The sequence below is a fragment of the Helianthus annuus genome, chromosome 11, assembly GCF_002127325.2.
Source record: "Helianthus annuus cultivar XRQ/B chromosome 11, HanXRQr2.0-SUNRISE, whole genome shotgun sequence".
Taxonomy (NCBI): Eukaryota; Viridiplantae; Streptophyta; class Magnoliopsida; order Asterales; family Asteraceae; genus Helianthus; species Helianthus annuus.
The window spans coordinates 52491743-52503847 of NC_035443.2; the positions used below are offsets into that span (position 1 = coordinate 52491743).

Sequence of the window (12105 nt, forward strand, 5' to 3'; positions counted from 1 at the left end):
GTTAATAACCAAAACCAAAATAGACTAAATATTTTTACTTAGAAATGAATGAAATAAATGTATAAAAACATAATAAAATGGAGGTACAAAAGCCACAATTATATAAAAATATAAATGATTCGGTTTGATTCAACTTGATTAATTTTGGTTAACCAAGAGTATAAAAAAAAACCGATTAATTAATTTTTGGTTAATTCAGTTTCAATTCACTTTCGGTTATGAGTCACTTTGTTTACTCGATTTTCCCCACCCGAATATTGGATATAACCCAAAATAGCCTGACCCGCTACCCGAATATTTTCCCCACTCGATTTTCGGTTATGAGTCACCGACCCGACTCCATGAAAACGTCTAGCGTCACTCCAACGCTTTTTGCATCTCAAACTCCACATATATATATGGTATCTCGATCCTTCTGGTATTCAAACAAACACATATTCTTCATTATTCGTCTCCGTTCTCCGGCGACTTAGGGTTTCCGTACAGTTCCTTTCACAGCACTTCAATTTCATCTTCAATGTCTGCATTTGGCATAGCTTCTAATTCCAATCCAAACAAGTCAACCGAGGTAAATTATTAATCAATAACTCATCGTTTGTTTGTTTGATTAATTTCTTCTTATGTTGATTGATTTGTTCCTTATTTGATGCACATTCTGGTTGTTAATGATGTGTTTTTACCATATATGTTAAGTGTGATCTGAATTTCAAGTGTTATATGTTGTATCTGTTGATTGTGTTGTGTGTAGGTTGTATCACCTCCTTCAGATAGTGTGTCTAGCCTGTCGTTCAGCCCGAAGGCGAATTATCTTGTTGCTACCTCATGGGATAATCAGGTGTGTGTGATGTTGAAGCAATTGATATAACTGATTGAATGTATGGATCATCTGTTCTGTTGCTATGTTTTGCTTGATGTTTTGATCTTGGTTTCAAAAAGCGAGAAACACACAAAAGCGACAAGGTCTAAACCGACGCGTGGATAATTATATATTTTTTTATATATATAGGTTTCTAGCATCATTTACCTAATATTTAGACACGAATAAGCTTTATATATGTTTCGAAATTGAAATTACATGCATGCACAACCTTCAAAGCATGCCGTACAACAACCTGCTGCACAGAAATTGGGAAATACATGCACCTCAGGGTCAAATTTTTGGCAAAAAAAAAAGCGCCTGCGGTGCGCTTTTTTTTGTAAAACGTGAGCCTTGTGTAGGCTGAAGCGATGAGGGTTGCACTTTTTTAAACCCAGTCACTTTTGATTACACTTGAATTTTGGGGATTATAATGGTTCTAAGTGAGATATTTATAATTTGATGGAACAATTGCAGGTGAGATGTTGGGAGATAACTAAAAGTGGAACTACTGTTGGCTCTGTGGGGAAGGCTTCGATTGCGCATGACCAACCGGTAATGTTAATGATATGTGTTTTTTGAATTATGTGTTTCTAATGTTTGTATTGTGTTTTGATGATTATTGTTTAAGCAATTCTGATTTTGGAATATCACTTGTAGGTTTTGTGTTCGGCTTGGAAGGATGATGGAACGACAGTTTTCTCTGGTGGCTGTGACAAACAAGTGAAGATGTGGCCGTTACTGTCGGGTGGCCAGCCGGTAACTGTTGCTATGCATGATGCTCCTGTCAAGGAAGTGGCTTGGATTCCAGAGATGAACCTTTTGGTTTCAGGAAGTTGGGATAAGACTCTAAGGTATGCTATTAAGTGATTAACTTCTAATTTGTTGATCTTTCTATGTGTTTATCTTTCAACTGGTAAAGGGTTTTCGCAACTTCACGTATTCATTCTATGTTTAGTTGAAAACGTGAAATTTTTGTCATGTCGTTGTTGATGAATTTATTGATGCCTCTATAGTTTATGATCTGTGACTTGTGCTTTAGTTTTGACACATGACGTTTTGCATTTAATTTTTTACTACACTATCTTTTATGTACAAAATATTTAATAAGACTCTCGAGTTAGCATCTATGTAGTAATTACCCTCAAAGCTGCTTGCTTCTGTTATGAATTTTGTGGTTCCAAGTTTGGTAACATATCTCAGCATATTCGATATCCCCTACACTCTTCAACTTATGCAGCGTAATCTTGATAATTAATGACTAGAACTACTTTTCTTTTAAATGTTGCATGTTGTGACCTTGCTTTATATATCGAGGTGTCAAAATGGGTGGGGTGGTCCGGGTTGGTAATAGGTCAAAATATGCGTTTTTTTTTAACACGGGTCAAAGTGGATTGAGTCAGGATGATTTGCCCCCAGTGACTTGTGTTTGTCCAGGGTCTTATTAATTTTTTTTTTTGTTTTTTGTTTTTTTTTAACAAATAACTTAAGGATTAAATACTATTGCAAAAACTATGTTACTAAAAAATAGTAAGTTGATAACCTATCTTTTTATTTAAATCGATTTAGGTTGTTGGAAACAATCGAATAACACTTTTGTGAGACTTTCATCTTTATCTCAGTTTCTAAATTTTGACTTCTGCTATTAAACGATAACTCAAATCAATCTATTTTCATGTAACCGAGTTAAAAACGGCCACCTCTAATAGGGTAAATTTGGCTTCATCAAACTGTTTAAACACAACAATCAAATCCGTATATGATTTTTGTTATTTTTTTAAGTTAATTTATAATCATGCACTCTTGTTCAGATACTGGGACCTGAGGCAAGCAAATCCAGTTCACACTCAGCAACTTCCTGAACGCTGTTATGCGCTTACAGTCAGACATCCCCTGATGGTCGTTGGTACTGCAGATAGAAATCTTATAGTATTCAATCTGCAAAATCCCCAGGTACAGTTAATATCAAACATGGGTCGAGTTACGAGATTGCATGTTCTATTCTATTTAAATGCCATTAAAAAGAATAAATTTGATATCGACTCTACATGAATCACAACAGACTGAATTTAAGAGAATCACTTCTCCACTCAAGTACCAAACTAGGTGTGTTGCTGCGTTTCCAGATCAGCAAGGTTTTTTGGTATGTTCCTGCTATCAAATTGTCGTGCTATGTTATTTTAAACTCATTGTTCTTAAAGTGAATATTTTTTCTAATAATTAAGTTTGGTTGTTAGGTTGGATCGATCGAAGGGAGAGTCGGTGTGCATCATCTTGATGATCAACAACAAAGTAAAAACTTCACTTTTAAATGTCACAGAGAAGGAAATGATATATACTCAGTCAATTCTCTCAACTTTCATCCCGTAAGATAATTCATTTTTTACTGCTATTGGTAAATTTGTTTGGATGAGTTGTTAACATTTGGTTTCTGTTTTCAGGTCCATCACACATTTGCAACTGCTGGATCTGATGGTGCTTTTAACTTCTGGGACAAAGATAGCAAACAAAGACTTAAGGTTTGATTATAGTCAAATAACTTTTGAACCCGTTTAGATATTAGTTATGGGAGTAATTGTGATTTACACAATTACCTTAAATTACCCAAATATGTATTTTTCAAAATATTGTCGTCACCTTTTTGAGATATGCTGTTTATTGATGTTGTACAGGCAATGTCAAGATGCAATCAACCCATACCTTGCAGCAGCTTCAACAACGATGGCTCCATATATGCTTACGCGGTACGTAATAATTTCTGTAACGACACCCTATAAAATTATGATAAGTGATTTAATTATTAATTTTGTGAATGACCATTGTTATGTTAAGGTGTGCTATGATTGGAGCAAGGGTGCAGAAAATCATAATCCAGCAACAGCAAAGACTTGTATCTACTTGCACTTGCCTCAGGTATTTAAGATTTTATTTTATAAACGTAATCATATTTTATATGTCGAGATTAACGGAAAGTTGTTATTTGGATGTCACTGTGGCAGGAATCTGAGGTTAAAGGCAAACCTCGGATCGGAACCAGTGGAAGGAAGTGAAGACTTGGTGTTTCATGCGTATACGTTCTTGTACATGAGAAGATATTAATTTGTGTCATCCTTTTCTCTTTCATCAGTGATTTAGTAGACCAATTGGTTTGAGAGTGATGTTTGACTTTTCTTTCTTAGAGATGTTGACTTTTTTTCTATTGAATGGTTGGTAGTCTTTCTATGCTTGTCAATGTAAAACTGTGGGAATTACCATTAGTTCAAGGTTGCTGCTCGAATTGTGTTTTAGGTAGTTTGCTGTTGAGTGGAGGTTGTGAATAAGTTGGTTAACTGGGCTCAGAAACGGTTCAACCGGTTGTTCCAGGCTGTTCAACCGGGTGACTAGCCTACTACCCTATAATTCCATAAAAAAAAGGCAACTCCAAAAAATAATCCAAAGATACATAATTACATAACCAAAATTCAATTTTCCAACATAGCTTTTTAGAAAAAAAAAGTCTACAATAGGTTATGGCATTGGAGTGTTGAACGTATCAAGTTAATAATGGTTTAAAAGATGAAATTTACTATCTATCGCTATTTAAAGCTTAATCTGAACATTGGTATAAACAAGTTCATCAATATGCATGGATTTTCCAGCGCTTCGAAAACTAAACTGATACCCTAATTAGACCGGGCTCTATCGTACTGGTGACGTCTCTGGTGGTCGGTTCAACTGGGAATACCGGCCAGTTTGAACCGGTTTCCATAACAATGGGTAAAACTAAAATGAGTGAACTAATATGGGTCAGAATTTAAGAGTCAGGTTGACTCAACGCTAACAAGCTTATACTTTGATTTCAACTTTTGTATTGAATTTTCATAACCAGGTTGAGTTTGAACTCAAATTTTAACTTGTTAGATCAAGCCGAACCGAATCAGCCTCTAGAGTTTCTACCTTATGCGTGAATTGTCTGGCTCGGCACAAACTTGGCTTGTAAACCTTAAGTTAGGCATAATCAAAACAATGATCAACAAACAAGTCCTACATAGCAACAAAATGTATTTATTTTGTCCATCTGGTTTACTACATAACGAACCGAAATACATAGGCATTTCGACAACACTTAAAGTTACTTTCCGACTCGACTTCTCATACTCCCACCTGCCAGCCAATCTATAAGCACAAATTACCCAACAAAGACCAAACTCTACACAACTCACCCCAACAGTCTTGGGTGAGAGAACAAAGAAGCAAAAGTATTTTCATATGCACAATGATGATAAATATCAGTTCCCATAAAAATACACGAAAAACCAAAAACCGAAACCCGTTTCCGTTTCAAACACGATCATCTGGGGCCCGACAATTCATCAGGACGAAGATTATATGTCGAATCTTGAATAATCCAATCAGTATTTGGATTATGAGTAGTATTGAACTCTTGCCTAAACATCTCTTCTTTCTGCCATTCTTCCCATCTTTCAGCCAACCCATCACCTTCAAGCATTCTCACAACTTCCGACATTTTCGGCCGCTCCAATGGCGTTCCTTGCGTGCACAAAAGCGCCACCTGGATCAATTGTTCCACCTCAGCATCTATATAATTACCTTTCAAATCAGCATCCACCAGTGTCTCCAATTTCTTTTCCCTCAAAAGCCCTTTCACCTGCGTAAAGTTGCAACACTCACAACGATGATTTTATATAAAAATTAAAAATTCGAAAAAATCGACAACAGATCATAATAAGTCATTACCCAATCGAGCAACATGACATCATCATCATTAGCAAGGCGAGCAAGATCAAAAGCCCGTTGTCCAGTAATGAGCTCGAGAAGCATAACGCCGTACCCAAAAACGTCGGTTTTCTCCGAAGATTTCCCGGTTGATAAATACTCGGGTGCTATGTGTCCGATTGTACCACGAACAGCCGTTGTAACATGAGTATCTTTGTAATCCATAAGTTTAGCCAACCCGAAATCTCCAACAACCGCTTCAAATTCTTCATCTAATAATATATTTGCGGCTTTCACATCACGGTGAATGATCTTCGGGTCACAATGATCGTGTAGATACGCAAGACCTCTTGCAGACCCGAGTGCAATTCGCTTCCGTATTGGCCAATCAAGCGGTTCCTGATTTTCGGGTCTCTCTGCAGTAATTATTTAAATAGTTTATGAAAATTTTGAATTCAGAAAGTCAATAGGTTTGAGCATCTAAGTCCAACTGTATCTCTTCTTTAAAAAATATGGCACACATTTCAAGAATTTGAGTTAATGAAAGACCTCGTTAATTGTTTTTTAAACTAGGGGTGTGCAAATGGTGATTCGGTTCAGTTTTTACCATATCCGTAAACGCTAGCTTCAGTTATGGAATTTCCTTAACCATAACCGAACTTCGGTTCGGTTAATCGGTCATGAGACTCGGTTATGGTTCGGTTTCGGTTAAGTAACCGATCTAAGTTTGAACTAAAATTTAAACTAAATGAACATATCAGACTTATATCATTTCAGTTACAATCGTTTTTATAAATAAAAAAAGACAAAAAAAACATGCACAAAATGAGTCAAATTTTACACAATTTTTAAGACTAATTATATAACATAAAAAGCTTTCGTATATGTTTTTTTATGTGTATAAAGTTTGATTCCTTGAACATGTATATTTTGTAGAGTTAAATGCCATTTTAGTCCCTGTGGTTTGGGCCATTTTGCCAGTTTAGTCCAAAGGTTTGAAACGTTGCCAATTTAGTCCAACTAGTTTCAAATGTTGCCATTTTAGTCCACTGGGTTAACTCCATCCATTTTTTCTGTTAACTAGAAGAGCAATTCAGTCATTTTATATGGCCGAATTGCCCTTCTGGTTAACAAAATTACATATAAAATGACCGAATTGCTCTTCTAGTCAACAGAAAAAATGGATGGAGTTAACCATGTGGACAAAAATGGCAACGTTTGAAACTATTTGGACTAAACTGGCAAAATGGCCCAAACCATAGGGACTAAAATGGCATTTAACTCTATTTAAATATAGATATATTTTAAAAGTATGTCTTAATTGATTTAGGTTCGGTTAACGTTCGGTTATGATACACCTTTAACAATATCCATAACCAACTTATCGGTTAATCAAATAGCATTATCCATAACCGTCGGTTAATATCGGTTCGGTGGCGGTTCGGTTATCGGTTAATTTCAGTTAATGGTTAAGGTTTGCTCACCCCTAATTTAAACGACAGGAGAACGTACAAACACCGTACCTCTTAAGCATGACGCAACACTACCATTGGCCATATATGGATAAACGAGCAACCGTTCGGTGGGTGTCATGCAAAATCCTTTCAAACGAAGTAGATTCCGGTGGACCGCCATACTAATCATCTCAACTTCCGTTTGGAACTGTAGTTCTCCACCTTGAGTTCTTTCCTCTTTTAACCGTTTCACAGCTACTAAAGTTCCATCCGCTAAACGTCCTTTATAAACTTTACCGAATCCACCTCGCCCGAGAATGTGTCTGTTACTGAAATTATCGGTTGCAACTTGTAGTTCACGTAGAGAAAACCTCTTCAATTGCCCTAAATGAACTTCCGGATCTTCTTCGGCTGCAGTTATATAATAATTGACAGTAAATCAGCATATGAAAGCTTATAAATAATTTGTAAATTGTGTTGTTTTACTAACCCGGTACATCAAAGAAATGATCCTGTGGTTTTCGGCGTCGCCACCAAGCAAGTGCAATTGCGGGACCCGCAAACAGAAGTGCGGCACCAGCAGCGACTCCTCCGGCGATGGCCCCCGTGGCACTGTTGCCGACTGAAATAACATGTCAACAAAATTACATACACAATTAGAACATACTATAACTCCTTTGCAAAAAAGAATAAAAACTTGAAAAAATGTACGAATCCATTTTTTGTAATTATATAGGTTTTGTAATCACATTTGCCTCGCAAAATATTTATTTATACATATAGGGGAGGATTATCTTAAGAACGCTAAATATTGCGAGAACTGTGCGAATGAAAAAACAGCGAGAACTTGGTAAGAAATAATTCAAATTCAAATTTATTTACACTTACCATTGTTATTCCAATACAGTATTAGAAATTAAATTTAGACATTTAAATTTACATGGATTCGTAAATAAAAAAAATTTACGTGTAAATTGGTTTTATTTACATGTGTAAAAAAATTATTAAAGTGATTCTGAGAGAAGAGTTGATTTATTTAAAGAGTAAATTCTTATTTTAATGTTGTATTTTTAATTATAATATAATATAATGAGGTATTGAGGTTTGTATTAAAAAAAGTGATTTTGATTGGTTTTTTCATTCGTTCTCACGGTTCTCACAATATTTTGCGTTCTCGAGATATATTTGACAAAAGGTGTTCATTGTCAACCCAAACCGACCCATTTCAACCCGCACAAAATATACGCGCCCATTACTAGCCCAAACCTAGGTGCATTTAAACGGCTGGCAAAAATAAAATTAAACATACCGGAAGAAGACTGGGAATTCGGTGGTGACGGAGCTTGCGGTTGAACCGGGGGAGCTCGCAGGTTAGGATTACCAGCAAAACTGTAAAAAGGAAAAAATAAAAATAAAAAGGTTCATCGTTAACATAAGGTGTCACATTTTGCAAGAATTTAAAAACAAAAACCGGCTTTAAACATACCTGATAGGTGTGAAAAGAGAAAAGGAACCGTTAATCGGGACATCCCCACTCAAATTGTTGTTTGAAAGATCACTATGACACAAACATAAATGACATAATCAAATTAGTGTTATCATATAGTATTATCAATGAACGAAAATAAAGAAAAAGAAATACTCACAGAACTTGCAATGAGTTTATAGTAGTTAATGGAAGCGGAATAGTTCCCGTCAATGTGTTGTTGTTGAGACGACTGCCCTTGCAAAAACATTAGAAGATGACACCGCGATTCCCAAACAACCACAATATAATACTAGCCGACTAAAATACCAATATTTTTTAAACAAAAACTGAAGTATAAGAATTCATACAGGAAACGAAGCTTCTGTAGCTTGCCCAATGTTTCGGGAATCACACCGTCTAACCGATTGAGATAAAGATCCAAACTCACTAAGTTAGTTAAGTTCCCAAGCTCGTTAGGAATTTTTCCAGTTATATTATTACTGTAAAGTTCCCTGTAAAGTAATTCGAAAAACACCTTATGAGTAGTTATGAAACAAAAATGAAAGAAATAATCATAATTCTAAGTGAAATGTGTTTTACCACTAGCATTTAACATATATTTTACATTTCTCAAGCTTGACAACGCAAGCTTTTATCGTGCACAAAAGGGTTTTTGGTAAAACCGAATCTTGATATTATAGATTTATAGTGTCATCCATGTTCTTCGTAAGGGTGTTTGGATGTGTGTTTTGAAAATTGTTACGTTATATTGAACGGTCGGAATAAGGTTTGGATGTGCTTTTGTTGTTTCAAGTTTGTAATAATCGGATGTTTCAAGCATAGTTAATAGGCGCAAATAAAGCCCCGGGCCCAACAAATCGCCCTGAGTGCGCCTCGCGCCTTTAATAACTATGGTTTCAAGCGTTTGGAAAATTTCATTTATTTAAAAATTAGTAGATATAATGATTAAAAAAATGACCTTATTTTGTGAAAGATTAAGAGATGGTTTGTTAAATATAAATAGCAGACGCTTACCACCACGCCACCCCTTTGAAGGTTAACAACATAATTTTTTTTTTCATTGCAGTTAGAATGAAACAAATTATATAAAACCGATTACATGATCATAAAACCCGATACAGTCTCCAAGAAACAAAAACCAACAAAGGCGACTTACAAATACTGTAAATTAGTGAGTTGACCAAGCTGTGGAACCAGTTGACCCGACAAGTTTGCGTTTCCAAGATCACTGTGTATAGCACCCCAAAACAAGAAAACATAATTTACGATTCATCTCAAACGAATTGAATATCATCAAAACAAGAAAAATAAGTTTACACTCGAGTAACACTGTTCTCGTTGTTGCAAGTAACATGAAACCATGTACACGGATTCACCAACGTCGCATCCCAACTTTGAAGAACATTATTCGGGTCACCTAACTGAGTTTTTAAAGCATTCAATGCATCACCTGTTAAACACATCGAATTTAATCACAAACCCATCTCAAAAACATCATAAATTAGCAAACTTTAATCCCAAAACAAGATAAATATCAATATATGATCCATTTACACATTAGGGTCAAATATCAAAATTAGAAACAATTTCAACAACATACTCATTAGGTCCACTACCTATTATTAGAACCAAAACTACTATAGTTGTGTATATAATCATTCAAATCAAACCAACAAAATCCCAAAAGGCAATTTCATTAATTACTAAATCTGGTTAAACAAACATATCATCAATCAAAGTCAACATATCAAAAGTCAAAATTAAACAGATTCAAGAACAGAAACAGAAAACAAAAAAAAAGAAAATACCTTCAGCATTCCCATGAACTTTTGACAAGTTATTCAACACCAATAAGAACCACACAAGAACAGAACCTGAAACCAAAGAAACAACCCGATCCATTTTCTCAAAACCGGGTCCGGGTCTTTAAACCTAAAAGCCCAGATTTCTCATCAAATAATGGGTCAGATCAAGAAATTCAAAACACCCAGAACCCTAAACAGCAAACCCTAGGTGTAAACAGAGGTAAAAAACAGATAATAAAGAAAACCCACTTCAAGAAACACTAATCAGCCATGAAATAAAGAAAACCCACTTGAAGAAACACTTGAAATTGAGAAAATCTAAAGCAGAAAATTGAGGGTTTTGCTCTAATCAAAGAGAGAGAAGGATTGGGGATGAGGGAAGTCGTCGTGAATTTAGTCAAAGGTTCTCTTTTTCTGTGCTTTCTCTCTCCTCAAAGACAACTGGTTGTATGTAAAAGAATATAGAGAGAGAAAAGAGGGTATAAACAAGATTAGTTGGGGATTCAACATCTTTCTCACTCAAGAATAAAAAAACAAGATTTATTTTCTTGATTTTAATCTTTTACTGTTGGGTATATAACATATCTTGATATTGTTGAAGATTATTAATATTAATTATTTGTTGAGGGTGAAATTGAATAAAAATGTAATCTTTTTAAAGAAAAAGAAAAGGACACACAGGGGAAGCAATAACGGGGTCAAACGCACGCACGGGGTTGGACCCACAAACCCCGCCGCCTAATAGGAACCGAAAGCACATCAATAGTTCAATACACATTTTTTTCACTTTCACTAAATACACATGTAATGTGCACTATATCTTTTATTAAGGGACACATAATGCATGCTTTTCTACATAAAATAGTTGTGTTTACTTTGTTTTTAAGTGTGTGTGATTGTTAATTAGGGACCTTGTAAACAAAGTGTGAAGAGAAATTTGAAGGTATTATCAATGGAATTTTTTATTTTTTTGTGGATATTTGAAGGTATTGTCATTAGAATTTTTAAATTAAATTTTTTCAGTGATGGACCAAGGAATTTTTTTTTGGAGGTGCGGAAAAAATTTAAAAATTTTAGACCCCTAGCTATATAAAAAAATTTGGTTCATAGCGGGTCGGATCGGGTCGGGTCATGTAAAACAAGTAAACAAAAACAAACAAAGTTTCGTGGGTCGGATCAGATTGGGTGGGGTTGGGTCAATTTCAGTTTTGAAACAATCAAACCCTATTTCCTAACTTCCTATCACATGAACAAACAAAGTTTCAAGTAAAATAGTAAACAATATAAAAACCATCACAAGTAAGTAAAGTAACAACAAAAAACCATCAAAGTTCAAACCCTACCTATTTCTATTTACCCTAATCATTAAATAAAACTACAAAAAAACTTATCTAAGACATAGCTTGGTCTTTAATTAGAAGAATCCGACGAAAAAAAGTGGACCAACCCTTTTACTCTTGAGAAATCGCGCCATAACTTCTATACTCATGATTCTTATCTTATATAAATTGCTCCACAAGTTCATAAAACAACACTAAACACTTAAACAAAATAAATAATCATGTTCAATCAATACCATAGTCCATATTTTTCAATCTTAATTTTCAAACATTCAAGCCCTAGTTTTAAATGTTGATTAGTAATCATATAAACAAACAAAGCTTAAAAGAAAACAACAAAATAATTAACTACAAGTCTGGAACAACTAAAAAAACATAAAAAGATCAAACCCTTATACATTTATATTTTCTCCTAATCACCACATAAAACAACAAAAAACAATCA

At 34.9% G+C, this 12105-nt stretch overlaps 2 protein-coding genes across 2 annotated transcripts; one reads left to right on the forward strand and one right to left on the reverse strand.

Annotated features, from left to right (window-relative positions):
* Nucleotides 1-363: 363 nt before the first annotated feature.
* On the forward strand, nt 364-4133 carry LOC110921326 (protein RAE1). Its single transcript, XM_022165624.2, has 11 exons — nt 364-568; nt 749-835; nt 1334-1411; nt 1517-1710; nt 2668-2809; nt 2919-2999; nt 3094-3222; nt 3298-3375; nt 3529-3600; nt 3689-3769; nt 3856-4133. The coding sequence occupies exons 1-11, from the start codon at nt 518-520 to the stop codon at nt 3904-3906; spliced, it is 1044 nt and encodes a 347-aa protein (XP_022021316.1). The 5' UTR covers nt 364-517; the 3' UTR covers nt 3907-4133.
* A 747-nt stretch (nt 4134-4880) lies between these two features.
* LOC110921356 (BRASSINOSTEROID INSENSITIVE 1-associated receptor kinase 1) lies at nt 4881-10842 on the reverse strand. The gene is made up of 11 exons (XM_022165670.2): nt 10324-10842; nt 9833-9965; nt 9672-9743; nt 8863-9006; nt 8673-8744; nt 8513-8584; nt 8336-8415; nt 7517-7648; nt 7096-7437; nt 5594-5988; nt 4881-5504 (listed from the first exon to the last, which is right to left on the reverse strand). The coding sequence occupies exons 1-11, from the start codon at nt 10415-10417 to the stop codon at nt 5187-5189; spliced, it is 1854 nt and encodes a 617-aa protein (XP_022021362.1). The 5' UTR covers nt 10418-10842; the 3' UTR covers nt 4881-5186.
* Nucleotides 10843-12105: the final 1263 nt, after the last annotated feature.

Coding starts and splice junctions, on each gene's coding strand:
- LOC110921326 (XM_022165624.2), top strand. CDS start 518: ATGTCTGCATTTGGCATAGCTTCTAATTCCAATCCAAACAAGTCAACC. Junction 569..748: donor ATCCAAACAAGTCAACCGAG/GTAAATTATTAA, acceptor TGTTGTGTGTAG/GTTGTATCACCTCCTTCAGA. Junction 2,810..2,918: donor TCAATCTGCAAAATCCCCAG/GTACAGTTAATA, acceptor GAATCACAACAG/ACTGAATTTAAGAGAATCAC.
- LOC110921356 (XM_022165670.2), bottom strand. CDS start 10,417: ATGGATCGGGTTGTTTCTTTGGTTTCAGGTTCTGTTCTTGTGTGGTTC. Junction 9,966..10,323: donor AGTTCATGGGAATGCTGAAG/GTATTTTCTTTT, acceptor TGTGTTTAACAG/GTGATGCATTGAATGCTTTA. Junction 9,744..9,832: donor GAGAACAGTGTTACTCGAGT/GTAAACTTATTT, acceptor TGCTATACACAG/TGATCTTGGAAACGCAAACT.